This window comes from Aptenodytes forsteri, unplaced genomic scaffold (genome assembly GCF_000699145.1).
Source record: "Aptenodytes forsteri isolate BGI_AS27 unplaced genomic scaffold, ASM69914v1 Scaffold106, whole genome shotgun sequence".
NCBI classification, from domain to species: domain Eukaryota; kingdom Metazoa; phylum Chordata; class Aves; order Sphenisciformes; family Spheniscidae; genus Aptenodytes; species Aptenodytes forsteri.
Genome location: NW_008794080.1, coordinates 1589662 through 1608698, shown reverse-complemented (window position 1 = coordinate 1608698; position 19037 = coordinate 1589662). Strand labels below are relative to the sequence as shown.

At 37.5% G+C, this 19037-nt stretch overlaps 1 protein-coding gene across 3 annotated transcripts in view; it reads left to right on the top strand.

Moving 5' to 3' along the window:
* Positions 1-19037, top strand: part of WAPL (WAPL cohesin release factor) — a 155345-nt gene that overhangs the window by 121246 nt on the left and 15062 nt on the right. For 2 of the 3 annotated variants that reach the window (XM_009272398.2, XM_009272408.2), the window contains 5 exons: positions 5484-5579; positions 8735-8887; positions 9123-9259; positions 11292-11403; positions 16723-16950. In XM_009272398.2, the coding sequence (XP_009270673.1) occupies positions 5484-5579; positions 8735-8887; positions 9123-9259; positions 11292-11403; positions 16723-16950 (726 nt within the window). The remainder of the gene's footprint in view (positions 1-5483; positions 5580-8734; positions 8888-9122; positions 9260-11291; positions 11404-16722; positions 16951-19037) is intronic. The other variant, XM_009272419.2, reaches the window with a different exon arrangement.

The following is a 19037-nucleotide window of genomic DNA, read 5'->3' as shown; positions in this document are numbered from 1 at the left end:
CTAGATATAAGGAAGAAATTTTTTATGCTGAGGGTGGTGAAGCACTGGCACAGGTTGTCCAGTGAGGTGGTGGATGCCCCATCCCTGGAAACGTTCAAGGCCAGGTTGGACGGGGCTCTGAGCAACCTGCTCTAGTTGAAGATGTCCCTGCCCATGGCAGGAGGGTTGGACGAGATGACCTTTAGAGGTCCCTTCCAACCCAAACTATTCTATGATTGTGTTGTCTGCTGCTGCTACTCTTCAACCTTGTCAACAGCCTGTAGTTTTCTAGCTATGTGCATGCATGATGTGTTTTGTGTACTGCATTAAATGGTATAGCAGCTCACAATTAAGTGGTCCACGGCACCCAGAGGTGATTAATTGGCACTAATCTGCTACTGTGATCCAAATAATGGAGATTCGGTTCACATTTTGAATACTGGATAAATGACTTGGTCCTGGTTTGCTTCTGTTTTTTAACTGCTGTTGGAAACTGCTATCTTATCTGGAGTCCAAATTAACTTTTTTGTGTTATATACACGCAGCTCAGCCTGTGCTGAACTGATATTCCATCTTCCTGTTTTGAAGCGTAATTTCTTTTTCTTTGCTCTGAATGGATGTTCATGCCTTTCCCTTTTCAAAAGAAACAGGCCATTATGAATAGTTCTGTGCTGCATAACATACTTGTTACCTTTTTCCTGTTCAAAGTGAGACATGCAGGACAGAGTAATACTCTTAATGATTATAAATACTGAGTGGTAAATAATAATATATTTTTGTTTATTGGGTTTTTTTGGAACTTACTGGTAGTTTTGACGAGCATCTGGCATACAGTCTTGCCAAATGCCCTTCAGATATAAATAATGCATTTATCAGGATATCTGTTAAAAATGTTTTTGGGTTTTCTTTTGCCATTGTCTTCTACCTTGGAAAGTATTCTTGCCTGCAAATAGCTGCTGTCTCTTTTGTTTTGCTAGTATTTTCAGCATGACTCATGTCCCTGGCTCTTATTTTCTGCTATTCTTATATCTATGAATGGCAGGCAGTGCTGCATCAGTATGTGCAGAGTGCCAACTCTTGAAAATTTCAGCTTTGAGGCTTTCAGGGATGGGAGGTTAAGCATGACCCATAGTTTATGCCATTTGGAGATGATCTTATAAAACTGACAGCCCCATGCATTTTGTAAAATCCCTGGCGTCAGTTCTGGTTTTGCATCTCAGTTCATCCCCCAGAACCACATGCAGAGTCCCACAGTACGATATGCTTTATACCCTCACTGGAATATTTGCACTCTTTCAGACATCTATCTGTGTGTAAACAGCTGTCAGTTCTATACATATGAAAAAAGGAAACTCTTCTGCTATTCATCAGAAGCTCTTACAGCTGATTAATATTGCAGAACTTACTTGCTTTAAGAACACAGAACTCAAAAGAGAGATGTACTTCCACTTGCATCTATTCTAAGTTAATCTTGAGAGGAAGAATTCTTAAAGAAAAGTCTGCATTTTTTGAATAATTGCAAGGTTATCCTGTCTTTAAGAGAAAGTCAGTTTCTTAAATCACTGCTGCTTAAATATCAGTGTTGCTTCTTCAGGGAGGCTTGTTGTCACAAGCATTTGAGTTGCCTTAAAAAAAAAAAAAACAACCACCAAAACCAAACCAGCCAACCCCTTTGCTTTTGTGATCAAGCCCTTCTGAAAAGTCTTTGTTCACTAGCATTCATTTGATCTTTGATACTTTTCCTGGCTTCAGTTCTGTCACACAGTAATCTAAAGCAAGTCTACACGGTGCTTACTGATTGATCAGTATTGGCGCAGTTTCTTTGCAATTGTTTTGGAAATTCATCTTTGTTTTGTGTTGCAAGGGAAAATGTGAAGGTTGCTTTAAGACGTGGTTGTAAAGGAGGGATGTATTTGCCACATCCATGTCCATGTGGGTTGTAAGAGAGGCTCCAAAGTCTCTGCATAATGTGTTTGAACTGATCAAAACATATTTCTCTGGAAAGCGGCATTGGATTTTTGCAGGTGTGTTTGGTGGTTGAGCTGTGTGCAATCAGTGTGAGACAGGATACTGGACCAGAGGGTAAGGATGCTGGGGAGCAGTGTCTACTGTCTAATGAAATATTACTGGGAAGGCATGGAATCACAGGGGAAATTACTTTGATCTAAAAGTGGAAGATATTACGAGGGATAGTGGCTAAAACTAACCTTCCATAGGTGTCTGAGGTTTTAAATAATTACCGTTTTCTGTTACAGTTTACGTTCTGTTACAAGAGAGCTATTAAATGAAGACGTCCTCATAGAACAGGCGTTTATTGGTGGCATTACTTGATTTATTTCATAAAATGCGGCTTTCTTCTAGATTGCATTGGTAGTGCCTCAGCAAGCTGTAAGTGCCTTGTCACAAAACACTTTGGGATGCCCTAGCTTTTGATTTAGTAAGGGGTTAAGGAAAATCAGGGAAGAAAAGCCCATTTTTGACTGTTAAATGAAAAGGATGCCATCTTTGACTTGGTAAGCCTCTGAGCCCTGAGTATTTAGAAGGAATTGTCTTTATCTGTTTGCCCTGTTGAATTCTTTCCTACCTATCAGCTGTTGCTCTCTGCTGAAGAAAACACACTAATGCTATGTGGACCTTTTGATGATGCTGGCACAGCTGTTTGTATGCTTTGTTCTTACTCTATATTGAAGCACTGAACTTGATCTCTGTCATCTGTGCTTCCTTGCTGTATGCATGTGTATACAATGGAGGTGCTAAATTTTGAAAAGCCAAGACTGCAGACACTCCTGTCGCACGGTCAGCAAGGGCCCGTCCCAACTGCTGCCTCACTGAGTAAGACGAGCTTGAATGCCGGCATGAGCCTGCTCCCCCTGCGCCTGACAAGGGCTGTGTTTGGTTCGTCACGGAGCACGAGGCCTGAAGAAAAAGGAACGCGCAGGTGGGGCACAGGCAGAGGCTTTACATACCCAGGCAGCGAGTGTGGCGTGCTCTTCCCTTGAACTTCATAAAAATGGGAGCCCTGCAGCAGCAGCAGAGCCTGCCTTGGTCTGTGCCCCCGTCGCTTCTGCATCGAGCTAGGAGAATGGCATGAATCTAGAATCCTGTTGTGGGGGTTGCATCTCCCTGCAGCATCTCCCCACTGGGTGTGCTGAGCCCGACACTGCTGTTGCAGAGACTTGACAAGGTTCTGTGCCGCTTGTGGCTCCCATACAGGAAATCCAGGAATATTAATATATTGGTATCCTTTAAGCGGGGGTAGAATACTATTTGGAACTATAACTGAGATTTGGGACTATTAATAAAGAATTTCCTATGTTAATAGGACTTCTGGCAGCTGTAATGCAGTAGACTGCTGTCAGAATTGCAGTAGTTAAGCTTCCCTGCAAGGTTAAGAAGAATTATGCATCAGCTGAAACTGATACTAAATATATGCTGTACTTTCATGCTGGTTACTCAATAGAGTGCGATATTTCCTTGAATTATCCCGTGTACCAGGACACGGCACCCAGAAACTTACACCCTCTCTTCCCGATATATATGCTGTACTTTCATGCTGGTTACTCGATAGAGTGCGATATTTCCTTGAATTATCCTGTGTACCAGGACATGGCACCCAGAAACGTACACCCTCTCTTCCCGATCTTAAGTATGCACTGAGATAATTTGTGGAATGGTTGTGAGTAATTCAAGAAAAAAAAAGCAAGTATCTAGAAAATAGTCGGTGGTTCTTTCCATTACAGACATTTGTGAAATATTGTATCTTTCATGATTAAAAAAAGCTTCGTTGCTACTTTGTCCTTGGCAAACCCCGAGTCACATTCCGGGTAAGAATTTGCTACTCAAAGGAAAGAGAGTTAACCTTTTAACCATTTTTGTCGGCAGTTAACTTTTTTCAAATAAGGATCTATATGACACTGTCTTCCTATTTGTGGACAGAGCTGTCCTCTCATAACTGTAGCAGCGTGAACTTAAAACTGGCCTCTCAGTTTAACAACTTGAGCTTGGTGAGATTGTCAGGAAATTGGGCAAGTTAGTGCTTCTGTTACTTGGGAAAGTTAAAAATTGAAATTATCAAAAACCTTATTTTGGTACTCCTGCTTGTGGCCATGGTGGCTACATGTGGCTGCTGAAGGACTTTGTATATCCATCACCTGAAAATGTGCTCTTTAAAAGAGCTTCCTTGGAAAATAGATAAAACTGTTGAGACGATGGCCACTGTATACTCGTTGCTGAATGGTACGTGAGCACTGCTTTAAAAAATAATTAAAAAATCCAGCTAAGTTAAGTTTCTTATGACGGCACCAAAGCTCACTGTAGGAGGGAAAGAGGCTTTTCTCTTGCCTGGAAACTAAAACGATTTACTGCTTGATGGGTCTTTTGGGCTCTGAAAACTCATAGCTGAGATTTTCATTCTGCTAATATTCTTTGAAAGTTTGTTAGCCAGGGCTCTCTTGTAAAGAATGGAAGGATGCAGCACAGTAGAGTTTTAACAGTAATACAGAAACTCTTGACTTAGAAAATCTGCTTTCTAGCTTTTGACAGGCCAAAACCTTGTTACACCTCATAGAATGGCATTCAATCCATAGCTGGTACTGCTAGGTTTGCTACACGTAGCCCCTCTGTGGGCTGTACTTGAGCCAGTATCTGTTTTAAATAGTTGATACATTATATTTTGGCAGAAAATTATTTTTAATGCCCAACTTCTTTTTTTTTTTAATATTTTTTCCCTAATATATCCCCCCCCCCCATTTAAAATGCTGTATGAGTGCGTGTGAGGGGGTATGTAGTTATACAGTTCACACAATATATGGCATGTTGGGCAACTGTGAAAATTGTAATGGTATATTAGTCTGGAATATTATTATGCAATTAGATTGATAAACTCAAATGCTAGAAATATAATTCTGTCTTTGCTTTCTCTGAGAATTATATTGTATTTCCCAAAAATTCAAGGACAGTAAATTTTGATGCATTTTGATTTGCCTTGACACATTCTTGAGCAGAAAGAAAAAAAAAAAGGCTTCTTAATTTATTAATATGGATTAAGGCATTTCATTTGAGTGTTTTCTGTTCTTCCAAGCATCAAAGTGTGCATCATTTCTACATTTTTATTCTAAACTAGTCATATTTTCTACTAACATGGTGTTTGCTAACATGGGTTTTCCCCATAGCTGTCTGTTTTTGTCTATAGGAAGGTTGCAGACCTTTTGTCTTGGAATAAATTTAAAAAGTAGAAAACCTGAAAAATTCTTGAAATACATACACATCATGTCTTTTGCCTTTTGAATGGGTCTGTATGTCTTCAAAAACCATCAGATGCTTCAAAGCCTTTCGGGTTTTCTGATATATACGATACTGAGAACTTATGTTGCTGGGAATACAGAAAGGGGAAAAATGAAGCTCATCTTACTTGTTTGGCTACATTATTGCTACAGTAATTTTTGAAGTATATAGAGACTAATGGTAAGTTTGCTTAAAAAATAACTTCTATTTTTATCTTTTAGTCTCCCACAAAAGCTGTATATAATGCTAGACACTGGAACCAGCCAGAATCAGAGGCTCTGCCAGCACCACCGGCTTTGAAAACTCCCAGTGTCCCAGTAAGTAGACTGTTTGGTTTTTTGTCAAGTTTAGTAAATCTCCTTTTAAGATTCACTAATATTTTTTGAAACACAAGTTCTTGATATCTGGTAATGTCACAGTAATTCAGAATGAAGTCCACTTTGTGATGTGAGCCATTGGGTATTCGATAGGAAAGAAATTGTCAGTGGAAATACTCTAGAACGGGATATTCCGTATCATTTCAATATACAGCTTCAAAAAAATGCTTCAAGTTATGTTCCCTAATCTGCTAAAGTTAAGCTTTCTAACAATGGACTCCATTTCGTCTTCTGTGAGAACCCCTAGGATTGACCTGCTAATACCCATAGAAATCAGCAAGCTGCAGGTCAAAAAGGAAAAACTTAAAAAGAGATATTTAATTTATTTTTCCTTTCTAATGGAGTAAAGTATTGTGAATTGTTGACTTGAGTCTTCAGACACCATGAAAGAAACAAAATTTTCTGTATACAGCTGGAAATGCTAATATGAACATATCGAATATAAGCATGTCTACAAAAAGTAGGCAAGAGATGAAAACAGTTCTTAAAGTAACTTGTTTGTTCAAAAATCAGTGATTGCTCCGAAGGCTTAAGGTAATTGTTTTTTAACTCTTTGAGACCCTGAGAATCCAGGGTCTTGGGCTTGTATATGTGTAAAAATTGTTATTGATTATTTTAAGAGAGCATTGTACATTGTCAGTAAACTTCATTTCATTTGGTGCCTTGCTTGCAGTATTTGCCTGATAACAGAAAATCAGAAAGCAGATATTTTTGCAGTGATAAGTCTTCCGCTTTTGTTGTTGTCACCAGTTTCAGTTTTGTTATTTTTTTAATTCCACCTCTGTGCATGGTGTTCTGATACTAGCTCCTCTTTGATTTATGGTTGGTTTTGGTTGCATCCTGACAGTATTCTGAACAGCCTTCCTTCGATGTTAACTGCGCTGCCTGGAAAATGCAGATGACGCATTTTAAAATAACCATTACCACTAGTGTTTTAGGAGAGAGCAGAAGTTTCAGTCCTGGGTTTATCCTAAACCCTTTTCTCAAATTAAATTACATGCATTTGAACTGAAGCTTTTGTTGCTTACCGAATCTTTGTATTGACACTGATTTTTGTGAAGTACTCTGATAGCTAACTTAAGGGCAGATTTTGTCTGAGTCTTTTCAGACAGACTTTGAATATATCCTCTTCAGGCTAGGAAAATGTCTGGATCATTCACATTCAGGCAAGCCGTTTTGTATTCTGTCAAACTTCCACTTTGTAACTGGAACCATCAAAATATATTTTTATATATTCAGGAATATGGCATAGGTTTGGCTGAACAAACCAGTTAAGGGAATTTGTTTCTATCTGCTCCTCATGTTATGATGTACATCTGAAGTTACTTCAGTCACTTTTTTTAACCTTGACTTATGTGTGTATGATTAAGATTTAAGAGTTACAAGATAAATGAGCCTTGATCCAAATGTTCAGCAGTAATCCCTGTGCAGATGATCCTGCCTCTTTAATGTCTGTAGAAATTTGTTACCTGAAGATCTGGATAAATTTGTCTTAGATTTGTGGTGAGAAACCCATAGCATGCAAACCGCTTATGCCAAGTACTCTTTCTTATGGCCTCTCCAAGCTCCCTTGGAATTTGCTTTGAAGGGGAAGCCATTATCCAAGACTTGAATGAGATGTGTCAGTGGATCTCCTGTATTCACAGACTGATAAGACCAGAGTCTTCCAGTATGTGCTCTAAACCAGCTTTTCAGGGTGGTTTGTTAGCATTTTGCCACCGGAGCCTAAGTGAGCAAATACTGAAGTGCGGCACAGTGGTAGAGGTAGCATGTAAAGAATATTCTGTTAATATAGCAGATTGTTTTAGCTTATACTTTAATTTTGACTGTCAATGTACAATGCACAAGAAGGCTTTCTTTCAAAATATCCCCTGGAGTGAGTAACGGTTAATGCATCCTCTGTGCCCGCACATTAATTCTATTTTATTCAGTCACACTTCAAAAAAATTCTCATTTTTCTATGTAAGGAAACTAAATACACGATGTTACTTAGAGATTGAGGGTGCATAAATGACCACTGGCATTGGCACTTGTACATTTAGAATTTGGCATTTGGAGGTCTTTCTCCTGTATGCCTTATTTTCTGTAGTTTGTCTTCACATCTGAATTTGTGCCAAAGAAGTAATCTGAAGATAAGCTGACACTTAAGCTTATAGTAGCCTCAAACTAATACAGAGGAGTAGGTTGAGGAGAAACCTGTGATACTTGCCTGAGATGGCTGGAAACTTGTCAGTAGTTATTCTAGACCTAATATCAAGTTCTCTACTACCTGTTGTAAGTTCAGAATAGGTTTTGCTGTATTTCATGCTATACTACATTGTTCCTAAAATATTAACAACACGAATAAGGCCAGTGTACAGAGAATACCATGAATTTACAAGAGCATACTCTACCTGTTTGAGGCATGCACCATGCCTCTCTTATTTCTCTGTGTGGCAATTTTTTATGGTGCTACAAATTTTATATTGGTAGTCTTCTACCTACAGGTGAAATACAGTTTGGAGTATCAGGTAGAAGAGGTCAGTTTTCTGATAGCTACACCCTGAGTACAGTAGTGCGGTAGCCTCCAGTAGTTAGAGATGAGAACAGTAGGCACAGAGGTTTTTCAGTTCAGGAGACAGTAGTTGCTCAATGCTGTGCTCGTATCCAGACCAGGGTACTAAATGATGGTTCAGTATAGCAACCAACTTAGTCGATCTTGGAAGCTCCAGTGTAAGAGGGTAAGATACTTGTAAGTATCAACAACTAATTGTTTTTAAACACTGAACTTGGTTGGTTTACTTACCCTAAAGCTTAAGGAACCAGTTTAGTTCTTCCCCCCCCCCCTTTTTTTTTTTTTTAGTTTCAGAATTCCACTGGAGCTTTTCTCACTACTTAGAACTGATTTTGTATTTAAAAATGCATATAATTTCTGACTTTTTTAAGAGTAGGTACATTATCACACAGCTTAGGTACATCTTGGTAGTGTAAGGCAAGGACTAAATAGTCCCAAAATGTGAGTTTGACAATTGCACACCTGTACTGTTTCCTGATGTATTTAGTGTATGTTTACATGCTCAAAACATCTGCCCATTTTAGCACTTTCTTATTAATAGGTAAGGCTATCTTCAAAGGAGGCAATTCATAAAGATGATGGAGTTTTTAAGGCTCCTGCACCACCTCCCAAAGTGATAAAAACTGTGACAATACCTACTCAGCCCTATCAAGAGATAGTAACTGCATTGAAATGTAGGAAAGAAGACAAAGAAGTAAGTATTCTTAACAAATTTTTAAGATAAAGAATTATTGGTAATCCTAAGTACTGAAGGAACAGTGTCAACTTCCTATTAAAAATAATATTTTTATCTAAATAGTTGAATGGCCTTCATTAACTTCTTAATGTTTCCTTGCACTCAAAACTGAATAGATTTTAAACTGTACTTGTTAAGCTTATAATCAATCCCAAGAGCAACTTACCTAGGTCAAAATATTTGTCTCTTCCAGTTATACACTGTTGTTCAGCATGTAAAGCACTTCAATGATGTAGTGGAATTTGGTGAAAATCAAGAGTTCACAGATGATATTGAGTACTTGCTAAGTGGATTGAAGAGCAATCAGCCCCTAAACACACGTTGCCTTAGGTAAGATATCTTAATATAAAACACTGAACTTACATGTAAAAGAGATATTGAATTAAATATTCATCAATGAAGTGACCGTGCTTTAAAATGTTGTCTGGGTAGTTACCTGGCACTTCTGCTATAAAAAATAAAAATTGAGAACAATCATCAAGATGATTTGTGAATAATCGAAACTAGTATGACTAGGAAGATGAAATAGAAAATTGTACAGTAAGAGACATCTTCAGCACACTTGCTTTCCTTGCTATAAATGAAAAAAAAAAAGATTTTCTGATAACTTTTCTTTGTTTAGTGCAATCTTATGTGTGATGTCTGTTCTGTTTTTTAATGCAAAATTCAATTCTAAAAAAAAATCCCTAAGACTGGAAAGTTTGCTGGCTATAATCTAGAACTAATGTAATATGGGGGTAGTGTTTAACTCCAACCACCTGTTCTTTATCTTCTGTTGAGAAATAACATAGCTAGCATCCACTGCAAGTATCGTGGCCTCAAAATTAATTGGAAGCTTCCCTAAGTTGTCTTGAACTACTCATTGCACTATTCATATTCAAGCTACACATTATTGTATCCAAAATGTTAGTCTTGCTTTGAAAAAGTTTATAGCTTAATATTGGTATCCATTCCCTGGACATAAAAGTAATTGGAATGATGTTCTGTAACCATGTAATAATCTTTTTTTTTTTTTTTTTTAAATACTTGCAAATTTTTCTCTCTGCTTAGCAAAACTAAAATGGTAGAGAAGGAGAAACTTGAATCCACAGAGACAGATGCTGAGGACACTTTACTTGAGATTTGACTGTGGATGAGAAAAAGCTTTATACGCTTTTAAGAGAGCTATTTTAAAAATTTATTCTTCACATTCCTAAAAAATTAGCAATGAATATTGTTGCTGGAGTACAAACACAAGGAATCTATTATCCAGTTTGTATGTACATAATGATAAGAATAAATTAATACCATAATGATAGTTTAGGAGTGTTTTTTGTATTGAGTGCACTTAGTTTGCTCATATGGCAAGCTTCCTAAGATCTTAAGCTGACTTTTTTACTTTCCAAATTTATATCATGGAATGTAACTTGTATAAACACCATAAAAATTTTTTCTTCCAGTTAACAAATTAAAAGAAAAGTATTTTTCCAAAGGAAATCAATGTGTAAGGATAGGAATAGACATAAAAGAATCAGAGACTGATAGGTAAGCTCTAACTGGTGCTGTTGTGATGGGAGACGGAAAGACCACTTGTTCTTTAAAGACGATACTGTATGAATCTTTTATAATAAGATTCCTCAGCAGTCATGGAAGACTTGATTGCAGAATCACTCCCACATTACTCCACGTTTAAAAGCAATGTATTTTTAATAGTCTATATGTTGCACTGTGCTAGAAATGGCAGACAGCTTGCTAATAAAACTATGGGAAGACTTCTATTTTTAAAATAGAACTGTTATGCTGATCACTGATTAGACTAATACATTTGTCAGATTTTTCCTGAAATCTATAGTATTTCCATCAGCCATAAATGCAGCAATAAATATTAAAAATATTTGGTTTTTTGTAAAAGTATTGTCAGGCATAAGCGGGACTAATCAGTCACTTAGATGACTGTTATCTAGCGATGGAAGCTCACGTTTATAATTTCTGATAATGCCTTGATCCATAGTAAGCTCTCTTGTGCCTCTAAATCAGAGCTTCGTGCTTAGTCCATGAACACTTTACTTTCAATTTAACTATCTGAAATTATTTCAACTTTTGCTTGAAAGAAGCAAGTTCAGGGTACCGTTTCAAATCCTGGTTTTAGCCAACCTTAAAATAAAGCAGGCATAGTTTGGTGCTGGTAAGCAACTGTTGAATAAAATGCTGCCCTGTTCACCAATTACAAACTTGCCTTATACAAATTTTAGAAGAAACATCCTGACAGAGTTTGTCGAGGTCTGAGGTATATGGTCAGTCACATTTTGTAGACTTGTTTATCTGCCATTTTTTTAAAATGTGTTCATTTTAGTTGTTCTAATCCAGAATTAATTTTCTCTAGTGTAATCAGCTTGGCGACAAAGTGCGCCATGCCCAGCTTCCGAATGCATCTGAGAGCACATGGGATGGTAGCCATGGTTTTCAAAACACTGGATGATTCCCAACACCATCAGGTATAGATACATTGTGTGTTTCATTAAAGTTTGATGATACCTGTCTACTTTGTGTGAATTTTGTGTACAGGTAATTGAAGGTCAAGCATCCGGTATAGTGTGCATCTGGGATCAGTGGCTCCATTTTAGAAATCTGTAGTGAAATGGAAAATAAGAGCACCTGCCTTCCAATGACAAATTCCCCTTCTACTGTTTATGTGCTTCTGGGTTTGGAAATTCTATCAAAAAATCATTTAAGCTTTTAAGAAAAACTGACTGTGCTTTGGATTGCTATTTTATATCTTAAGCTTTTTTTAATAGTTTTATTGTTGTATTTATAATTTCCTTCAAATAAAATACATTTGAAAGGAATCCTTTCTCCTTATATTTAAAGATGGCTCTAAGTGCTCATCTCCAGACTTGCTTGTATGTGAATTATTGCCTTTTTTGTAGCTGTTGTGGGGCAGTTTTCATGTCCTGTGCTTGTCTCCTTGAGCAGTGCTGTAATTGCAGTTGTAGGATGCCTTGAGTATGTGCAGTGTTCTACGACAAATCTAGGAAAGGTAAATTTTAACTACTTGCAGTAACATGACCCGAGAGTTAAAAGCTGAAGCGGTTTGGGTTTTCCTTCTTATCAACTTTACACATTCAATTCAGCTGTAATAGAAAACGCTCCTTGCGGGTGATACTATTTTTCCAGCAGTTGGAAACCGTGCCTCTGTGGGGTATCCCTTGAGGTACTGTTACAAAAGCTGAACATAGGAAATGTTACTTCAAGTGGGCAGTAGATATGTATATCCAGTCATGTTTATTACTTTTATTTAATAGCTCTAGAAGAATGACGTACAATGCAGAAGGAAACTTTGCACCCACAGAAATAGACATTTAAGAGATTGTATTTGACATCTTACTGTGGGTGGGGGAAAAAAGCTGTAGAGCTTTAATTTAGAATAATAGCTTATTTTCCATCTCCCTCAAAAATCAGCAATGGCTAACTGTAAAACAGAGGAACCAGGTTCAATGCATTCATTATTTTGTAAGCTGTCAAAATAGTGCCGAGTGATACTAGAAATAAATAAAGCTATTTAGGACAGTTGCCACCACTGAGTTGCAGGAGATCTGCAGAGGACAGCTACAGTTCCTTGGAAAACGTACAAGCTTACTTGGTGTATTTTTGGCTGTCTTTTAACAGTTACCATTATTCCTTCATTTTCAAAAGAACTAGCACATACAGTTCAAAAGGAAATTGCATGCTATTATTAGTCTGCAGTAACAAAAAGCATTGATTATATTCGCTATTTTCAGTATATTTGAAATTCTCCCTTTTGTCAGCCAAAAAAAAAAAGGTAGTCAATGTTTTAGTATAGTTACAGTGCGTTCTTGGTACAGGTTATACAGTATTACAAAACCACTGATTTATCAAACTACTATTAATAAATGCTAAATATATGCTCTAACTATTGACAGTATATGCTTCAACAATGACCGTCGCTGTATAAGCTTGCTGTCTTTATATACTACCCTTTCATTCACTAATTATTTTACTAAAATTTTAACTTGTTCAAAATGAACAGAAATTTCTCCGCTAAATCTCAGTGCAAAGTAACTCAAGAATAATAAATCACACTAGGCTTTGCTTGCATGGCTCAAATCCATTTAAGATGAATAAGGATTGGGGGGAAAAAACCCCACAATTATTTTGTTAATATTTTCTTTATTTTGGGGATGGGAAGACTGCCGCAATGACATCGCTAATGGAAACAAATATGAGTGTATACTGCATTCATTGTACTGATACAATGGGATAGACTGAGAAAGTAGGGGACTTTGACATTTCCATAAGAATATAAAATCCCAGTTGCAGAGGTATTTTTTTAACCAGCAAGGAAAACAAAATAAACGGTTATCTTACTGAGCTATGCCCCAAAATATTTATGTGAAAATTACTTGTTCCACCGAATTTTTCTTGTAGATCTGTCTTTAAGCTACAGTTTCAGTTTTTAACTGACTGTCTCTTCAGCTGTGCTCTAAAGGTTTTGGACTATTACTAATTTTTAAAAGAAAAACTGTTTTCATTATAGCTGTCAGTAGTTAAGCACAGAAATGTGGTTTTATAATGTCTTCAGCATGTGAATAATTTCAAAAAAAAAATGCATTAAATGTAATGCTGAACCCTAGAAAATAACCATCTGTTCCCACAAGCTGGAGTATAAATAGAACAAGCAAGGGAAGACAAGGATGAGAGTGGGTGTAAATGGTCTGCTGTTTCTGGAGTATATGTTCAACTAGGATGTTTTCCTGAATTCTGTAGAAGTATGGAGTGCAACTCCATAGTTAGATATGCCATAAGATTTCTGTCTAGAGCAAATTCTATTTATTTTACTTTTTTCTCCTTTCCACATTTGTTTGGAAGCAGAATGTGTTTTAAGCATCTTGAGGAATAGAACGGGGGGGGGGGGAACCCACCCAAAAAACCAGCTTCACTACTGCAATCCACAAGGGTGGGATTTTGAGGGTTTGATTGGGTTCTTTAGTTGTTTTGGCTTTTTAGGATATTGATCAATTTTGATATTGATCAAAAATTAGTTGTACTAACAATTTTCCCCTCATTCTCAACTCAGAATTCTGTGTATAGTAGGGCATGAGATAGCTTTCAGACAATGTGGCTAACTGTTTTTAACACTTACAGAAGATCAGAGTGAAATGTAGAGTTGTTATATTCAAGAGATGAAACCAACTTGCCTATAGGGACTAAGAAAAATTAGTTTTAGGAAACCCATATGACCGGCACATAGCTGAAGTAGGTTTGTTCCACACTATAAGCACTGTTCACATTTGAGGTCCTTACTTTGGCAACATCACTATTTTTCTGTTCCACGTCAGCATTTGGAGGCTTATTGGCCTGATCGCCTCCTGTATATATGCTGTTGTAGGAACCTAGTTCTTGTTACACATAGCTACTCCACTCCTCTTTGCTTTTCTGCCAGTCCTGCAGCCTGAAACCTTCTGTATAATGCCTTAGTCCCCTGCTTGGGTCCCTTCTGATCACATTTAAGTATCTTAAAACCTGGGTGGAAGGTCTGAAGGGAAGTGTTGACAGAGCTTACGCGGAGGGAGGGCCATTACTCTCTGCGCGATAGGAAGTCGGTTGGATTGCAAAGAAGGGAGCCTGGAACAGGCAAGGGCTCATAAAATGAGTGTGATTGCCCTTATCAGACTTTGGAGTATCTGTAAAGCGTTTCTGAGTAGTGATCTAAGAACAGTCTTGAACAGTCTTCTTGAAATGCCTAAATATTGGCAGCCCAGATCATAAATTCAGCAGTTTCCCTCTATTAGCTGCTGCACAGTTTCTAGTTGATAGAAACTCCTTTGGGGGCTTAAGCTTTTTTTTTTTTAAAACCAGGAAGCTCACCTAGATAATGCTGGTCCCTAGAAAACAGTTCTTCACAGATGTTGCTTTATTAGGTCCCACATTGGCTGAACAACGGTGAGCGGAGTAACCTTTGGTTTCTCTGGAACGCATGTGCTCCGATGTCCTGTTTAGTAACTGTCATTCTGAAGGAACAGAGTCTTCTTCCAGGAACCTGAAATTTCTTACAGTTTAAACCAGTTGCAAGTAAATCCAGAGTAAACAATTTCTATAATTAAAATGATAAAATTGCAAGGTTTATTGGAGAAAGTTAATGGAAATTAAGGGAAAACAATGTATACCCTGTCTATGTAGACAAGCCGCGTAGATTGCTTTCTGCCTTATATCTGACAAGGCTGGAGTAGTGATATTCACAGCTGAGATTTTTTTCTTTTTTCTTTTTTTTTTTTAACCAACCCTGTGTCTTGAGGTTGTATTCATGATGCAGATTTGGAAACTCTTGCTTCCTCCCTTCAGTATTCCAAATGCATCTTTGGTAGTTAGTCAGATTAAAGTCTTTATCCACCTGAGGGTTTCCTTGGCTCAGATAGGAAGGAGTTTTAACATAGCTTTTGATAGACTGTCAGCTGCCTAATCCTGTTTTGGAAATGCTGATGCTGCTTAGTATGACCAGGTATGATTATTACTTGCTTCTAAAATAAACAGAAGCAGCTAATGATTGCTCTGGTGGTTGGCTGAACTCTAAACAAGATGTTAATCTGCTATGACACAGAAATTCTGCTCTTTCCTGTTGAGCTGTACAACATTCACATCCCAGAATTAGTTTGTCTCCATTTTTAATCTACTTTGTACAGAAAAAAATGGAATAGATGCATGCAGCATGTTGACTCTTGAGAGTTGAACTCTGTAAGACACACGCATACCCACCCACCCCCCCCCAGCTCTTTTTTCCTCCAGATATAGTCCAAGGTTTCTGAAAGTATTTTGCCCAGCACAACTCAATTCTCCATGAACATTTCTTTACCATAACTTGGAGCTCACTTGGATAGATGAGTCTCTTGGTGCAAGTGCTGTACTTACCAGCACTAGGGACAGAAAGCTTTGCTCTGATCTCTTCACTGTCATTTGTCCCTTCCTGACAGTCACCTTCTGCCTTTGCTTTTCTGAATCCTCACAAAGATGAAATTTAATTCCTTCTTGAAGAAGGATTAAGTATTCTTTAGCCAGTAAGAGGTCCCTATACACCAATTCTGTGTAAGATAGGGATGGTCAAGATAATAACATTTACTTGTTAAGGAGTGATGGGGGCAGGGCAGGGGGGAAGCTGGTTTGTACTCTGGCTACTTCCAAAAAGCAGGATTCCCCTGGAAATTAAATGTGTTTATGCTGGAAAGGTTTGGGTAAACTGTTGACTGACAGACCTGCTTGGCAGAATCAGAATGTATGTCACTAGGCTCTCTTTTTTTTGTTTGTTTGGTTTGGTTTGATTTGGGTTTATATGTTCCCTTCACATGCAAAGACTGTCCCCATGACCTCTGTATTTTCTGGTGCTGTCACCAGCTTATCCCATCGAAACAGAACGTTCACCTACCTTGCCATGTACCCTGTGCTTTCTCACTTTGTTCCCCTGCCATCTGTCTCTTCTATAATGCTGTGTTACTGGAGTTACTGTTTCTTATTGTCTGCAGCACTGAGTCCCTTAAAAGCAGAAAACCCTGCTTTTCTACTAGGGTTTTGTAAATGTATTAAGTGGTTGATGTCTCAGTTTTGTTGGTTAGGAGAATGCATTAGTAACTTGCTAGAAGGAATCTATGTACAACAGTAAGTACTCATGCAAGTGCTAGCGTAGATTGGGACTTGTTAGGCTTTTTCTTTTGTAAATCTTCAGCTTGTTTATTAAAATTTGTAAAAGGTCTGCCTAACATGATTATTAAAAACTAACTCTTTTTTCTTTCCTTTCCCAACCCAAGAATTTGTCCCTTTGTACAGCAGCTCTAATGTACATCCTCAGTAGAGATCGTTTGAACATGGATTTAGACAGAGCTAGTCTAGATCTGATGATACGGCTTTTGGAATTGGAACAAGATGCTTCTTCTGCCAAGCTGCTGAATGAAAAAGACATGAATAAAATTAAGGAAAAAATTCGGAGACTCTGTGAAACCGTTCACAACAAACATCTTGATCTCGAAAACATCACGGTGGGTATCATGCTTTTATTTGAAAGCCTTGGCAGTAGTGGAATGCTTAATAAAATGGAACTTATAAGCATCATCCTTAATCTCATATCTCCCAGCTAAGGAGTCATGACATTTTTGTCTACCTTCTGTGTATATATGACTGCACTGCAAGTATTTTCTTCTTTAAATTTCAAATTTCCTTTCTGAAAGGCTGTTAGCAGGATAAAGTTACAGTGTTCTTCAGCTGTCTGATTCACCATTCGCTCCTGCTAAGGGTAACTAGTTTAAAGGTGTAGCAATTAAAAACAAGTAACACTTGAAATAACCATGTGTTTAAAGACCATGTTTAGATTATTTGACTCTGTTTCTTTGCCTAAATTTTATATATACATTCACAAACAATAGGGGTTCTTACATGGGAATAAGAGTATCGTGTGTTAAATTGAAAATGTGCTGCAGGTTCCCCCATTTAAAAAAAATAACAATCGGTCCTACAGAAATTGATTTCTCTCTGCCCAAAGTATGGTGGCAGATCTGTTGATTACCATAAATGTGGATGAATTTTTTTTTTTCCTTCATTTCTCAAACATACTAGTGTTTTATGAATGTGTCTTCAGCTGCAACAGAGTGAACTGTTTTTCTTTAAAAATAAATTTGGCCATGGTTTGATGCTAGCATCAAGCTAGCTTGAAAAACAAAGGATAAGTTGCAAATCTTTTAAAAAGAGTGTATTTAAAGAGTTAGTGACAGATTGACTAGATGAGTGATCATAGATGGCAAAAATTAGTAATGTGGTTTTGCTTTCACCATATTTCAGTATAACAGATGTTAGTATGGTCTTAATTTTTTAACATTGAGTAATACATTCTTTTAATGTTTTAAAGATTCTTATTAGGTTTTTGCCATTTTTCATGTAATACTTATACCTGACAGGAGAAGCTTCTGATTATACTGTTTATGAAGAGAGCTTTTTAGAGCTTTATCTCTGCAAGTAATGTTTCAACTCCTGCCAGTATTCTGCAGTTAAGATTGTATTCCATCTTAGGTTAGATTAAAAGATGATACGCCTTGTTGAGCTGGCATTTTCTTTTGTAGTTTTAGTGACTTTTTTGTTGGTTTTGGTTTGGCTTTTTTTCCCAAAATTCTAGCTATGGAACAAATAGCTGAATTGGTATGAAAAGTCAGTATATGTAGCAGTAGAAAGAGCTGAATTTTGGGAGAGGAAGATAATATGACATAATTCTTAACCTTGGTAATCAGTTTGTGGTGACAAAGGAGAATTGTTTCAAGAGTTTCAGTTTTAGGCTTGTTTCCTATAAACCTATGAAACATGCAGGTAGAGGGCTCGTATTAATTTTCTGGCCTTTGAAATCTGCAAAGGAAGAATGAATTTGAGATTATTTTCTCTGCTTTCAGCTTACTCTGTGAATTCACGTGATACAATCTGAAGATACCAACACAGAATGAAATTTGTTCTCTAGGTAGTGATCAGCTAGGAACTGGTATAATCGGTGTCTTATTTCAGTGCTGTTTTGGCACCGAAGGCGGCTCACGTAGGTCACAGTCTGTCAGTGCCAGGATATCTTTTGCACTATAAAATGTAAGACAGCTCCCTTTATTAAGCACGGAACAGCTGGTACAGGTTCCTCATTGCTGAAGCACCCAGCCACACAGACCACTGTCTCCCATTTGAGCTTTTCTCATATTCATAATCTGAGCTAGCCTTGATGGGTTTTTTTATGAACTGTAATTCTGTTCCTGTGTTTTCTTAGGCAAGGGTTTTAAAGGGAGAGCATATATTAAAGGGGACTCTGTCTTGTGAGGAAGTTGTCCATGAGTAAAGATTAATATTATCACAGGCCATCCGTTTCAGCTGGTTTGTTGTGGTTTTTTTTTTTTCTGAGGCATCACTATTTCTTAAAATTATGTCGAGCTGTTGTTGTAAATGTGTTGAATACTGTAGTACCTCACAGATGGAAACTGGTTCCCTCCCAGCTGCACCATCTAGAAGCAGAGACTATATAGTGTTTAGAGAATATATGCAAGCCAAACGAGATGATTAGGTTCTCTTCCAATTTATGACAGTAGCAATGGTAAGTTGAGACAAT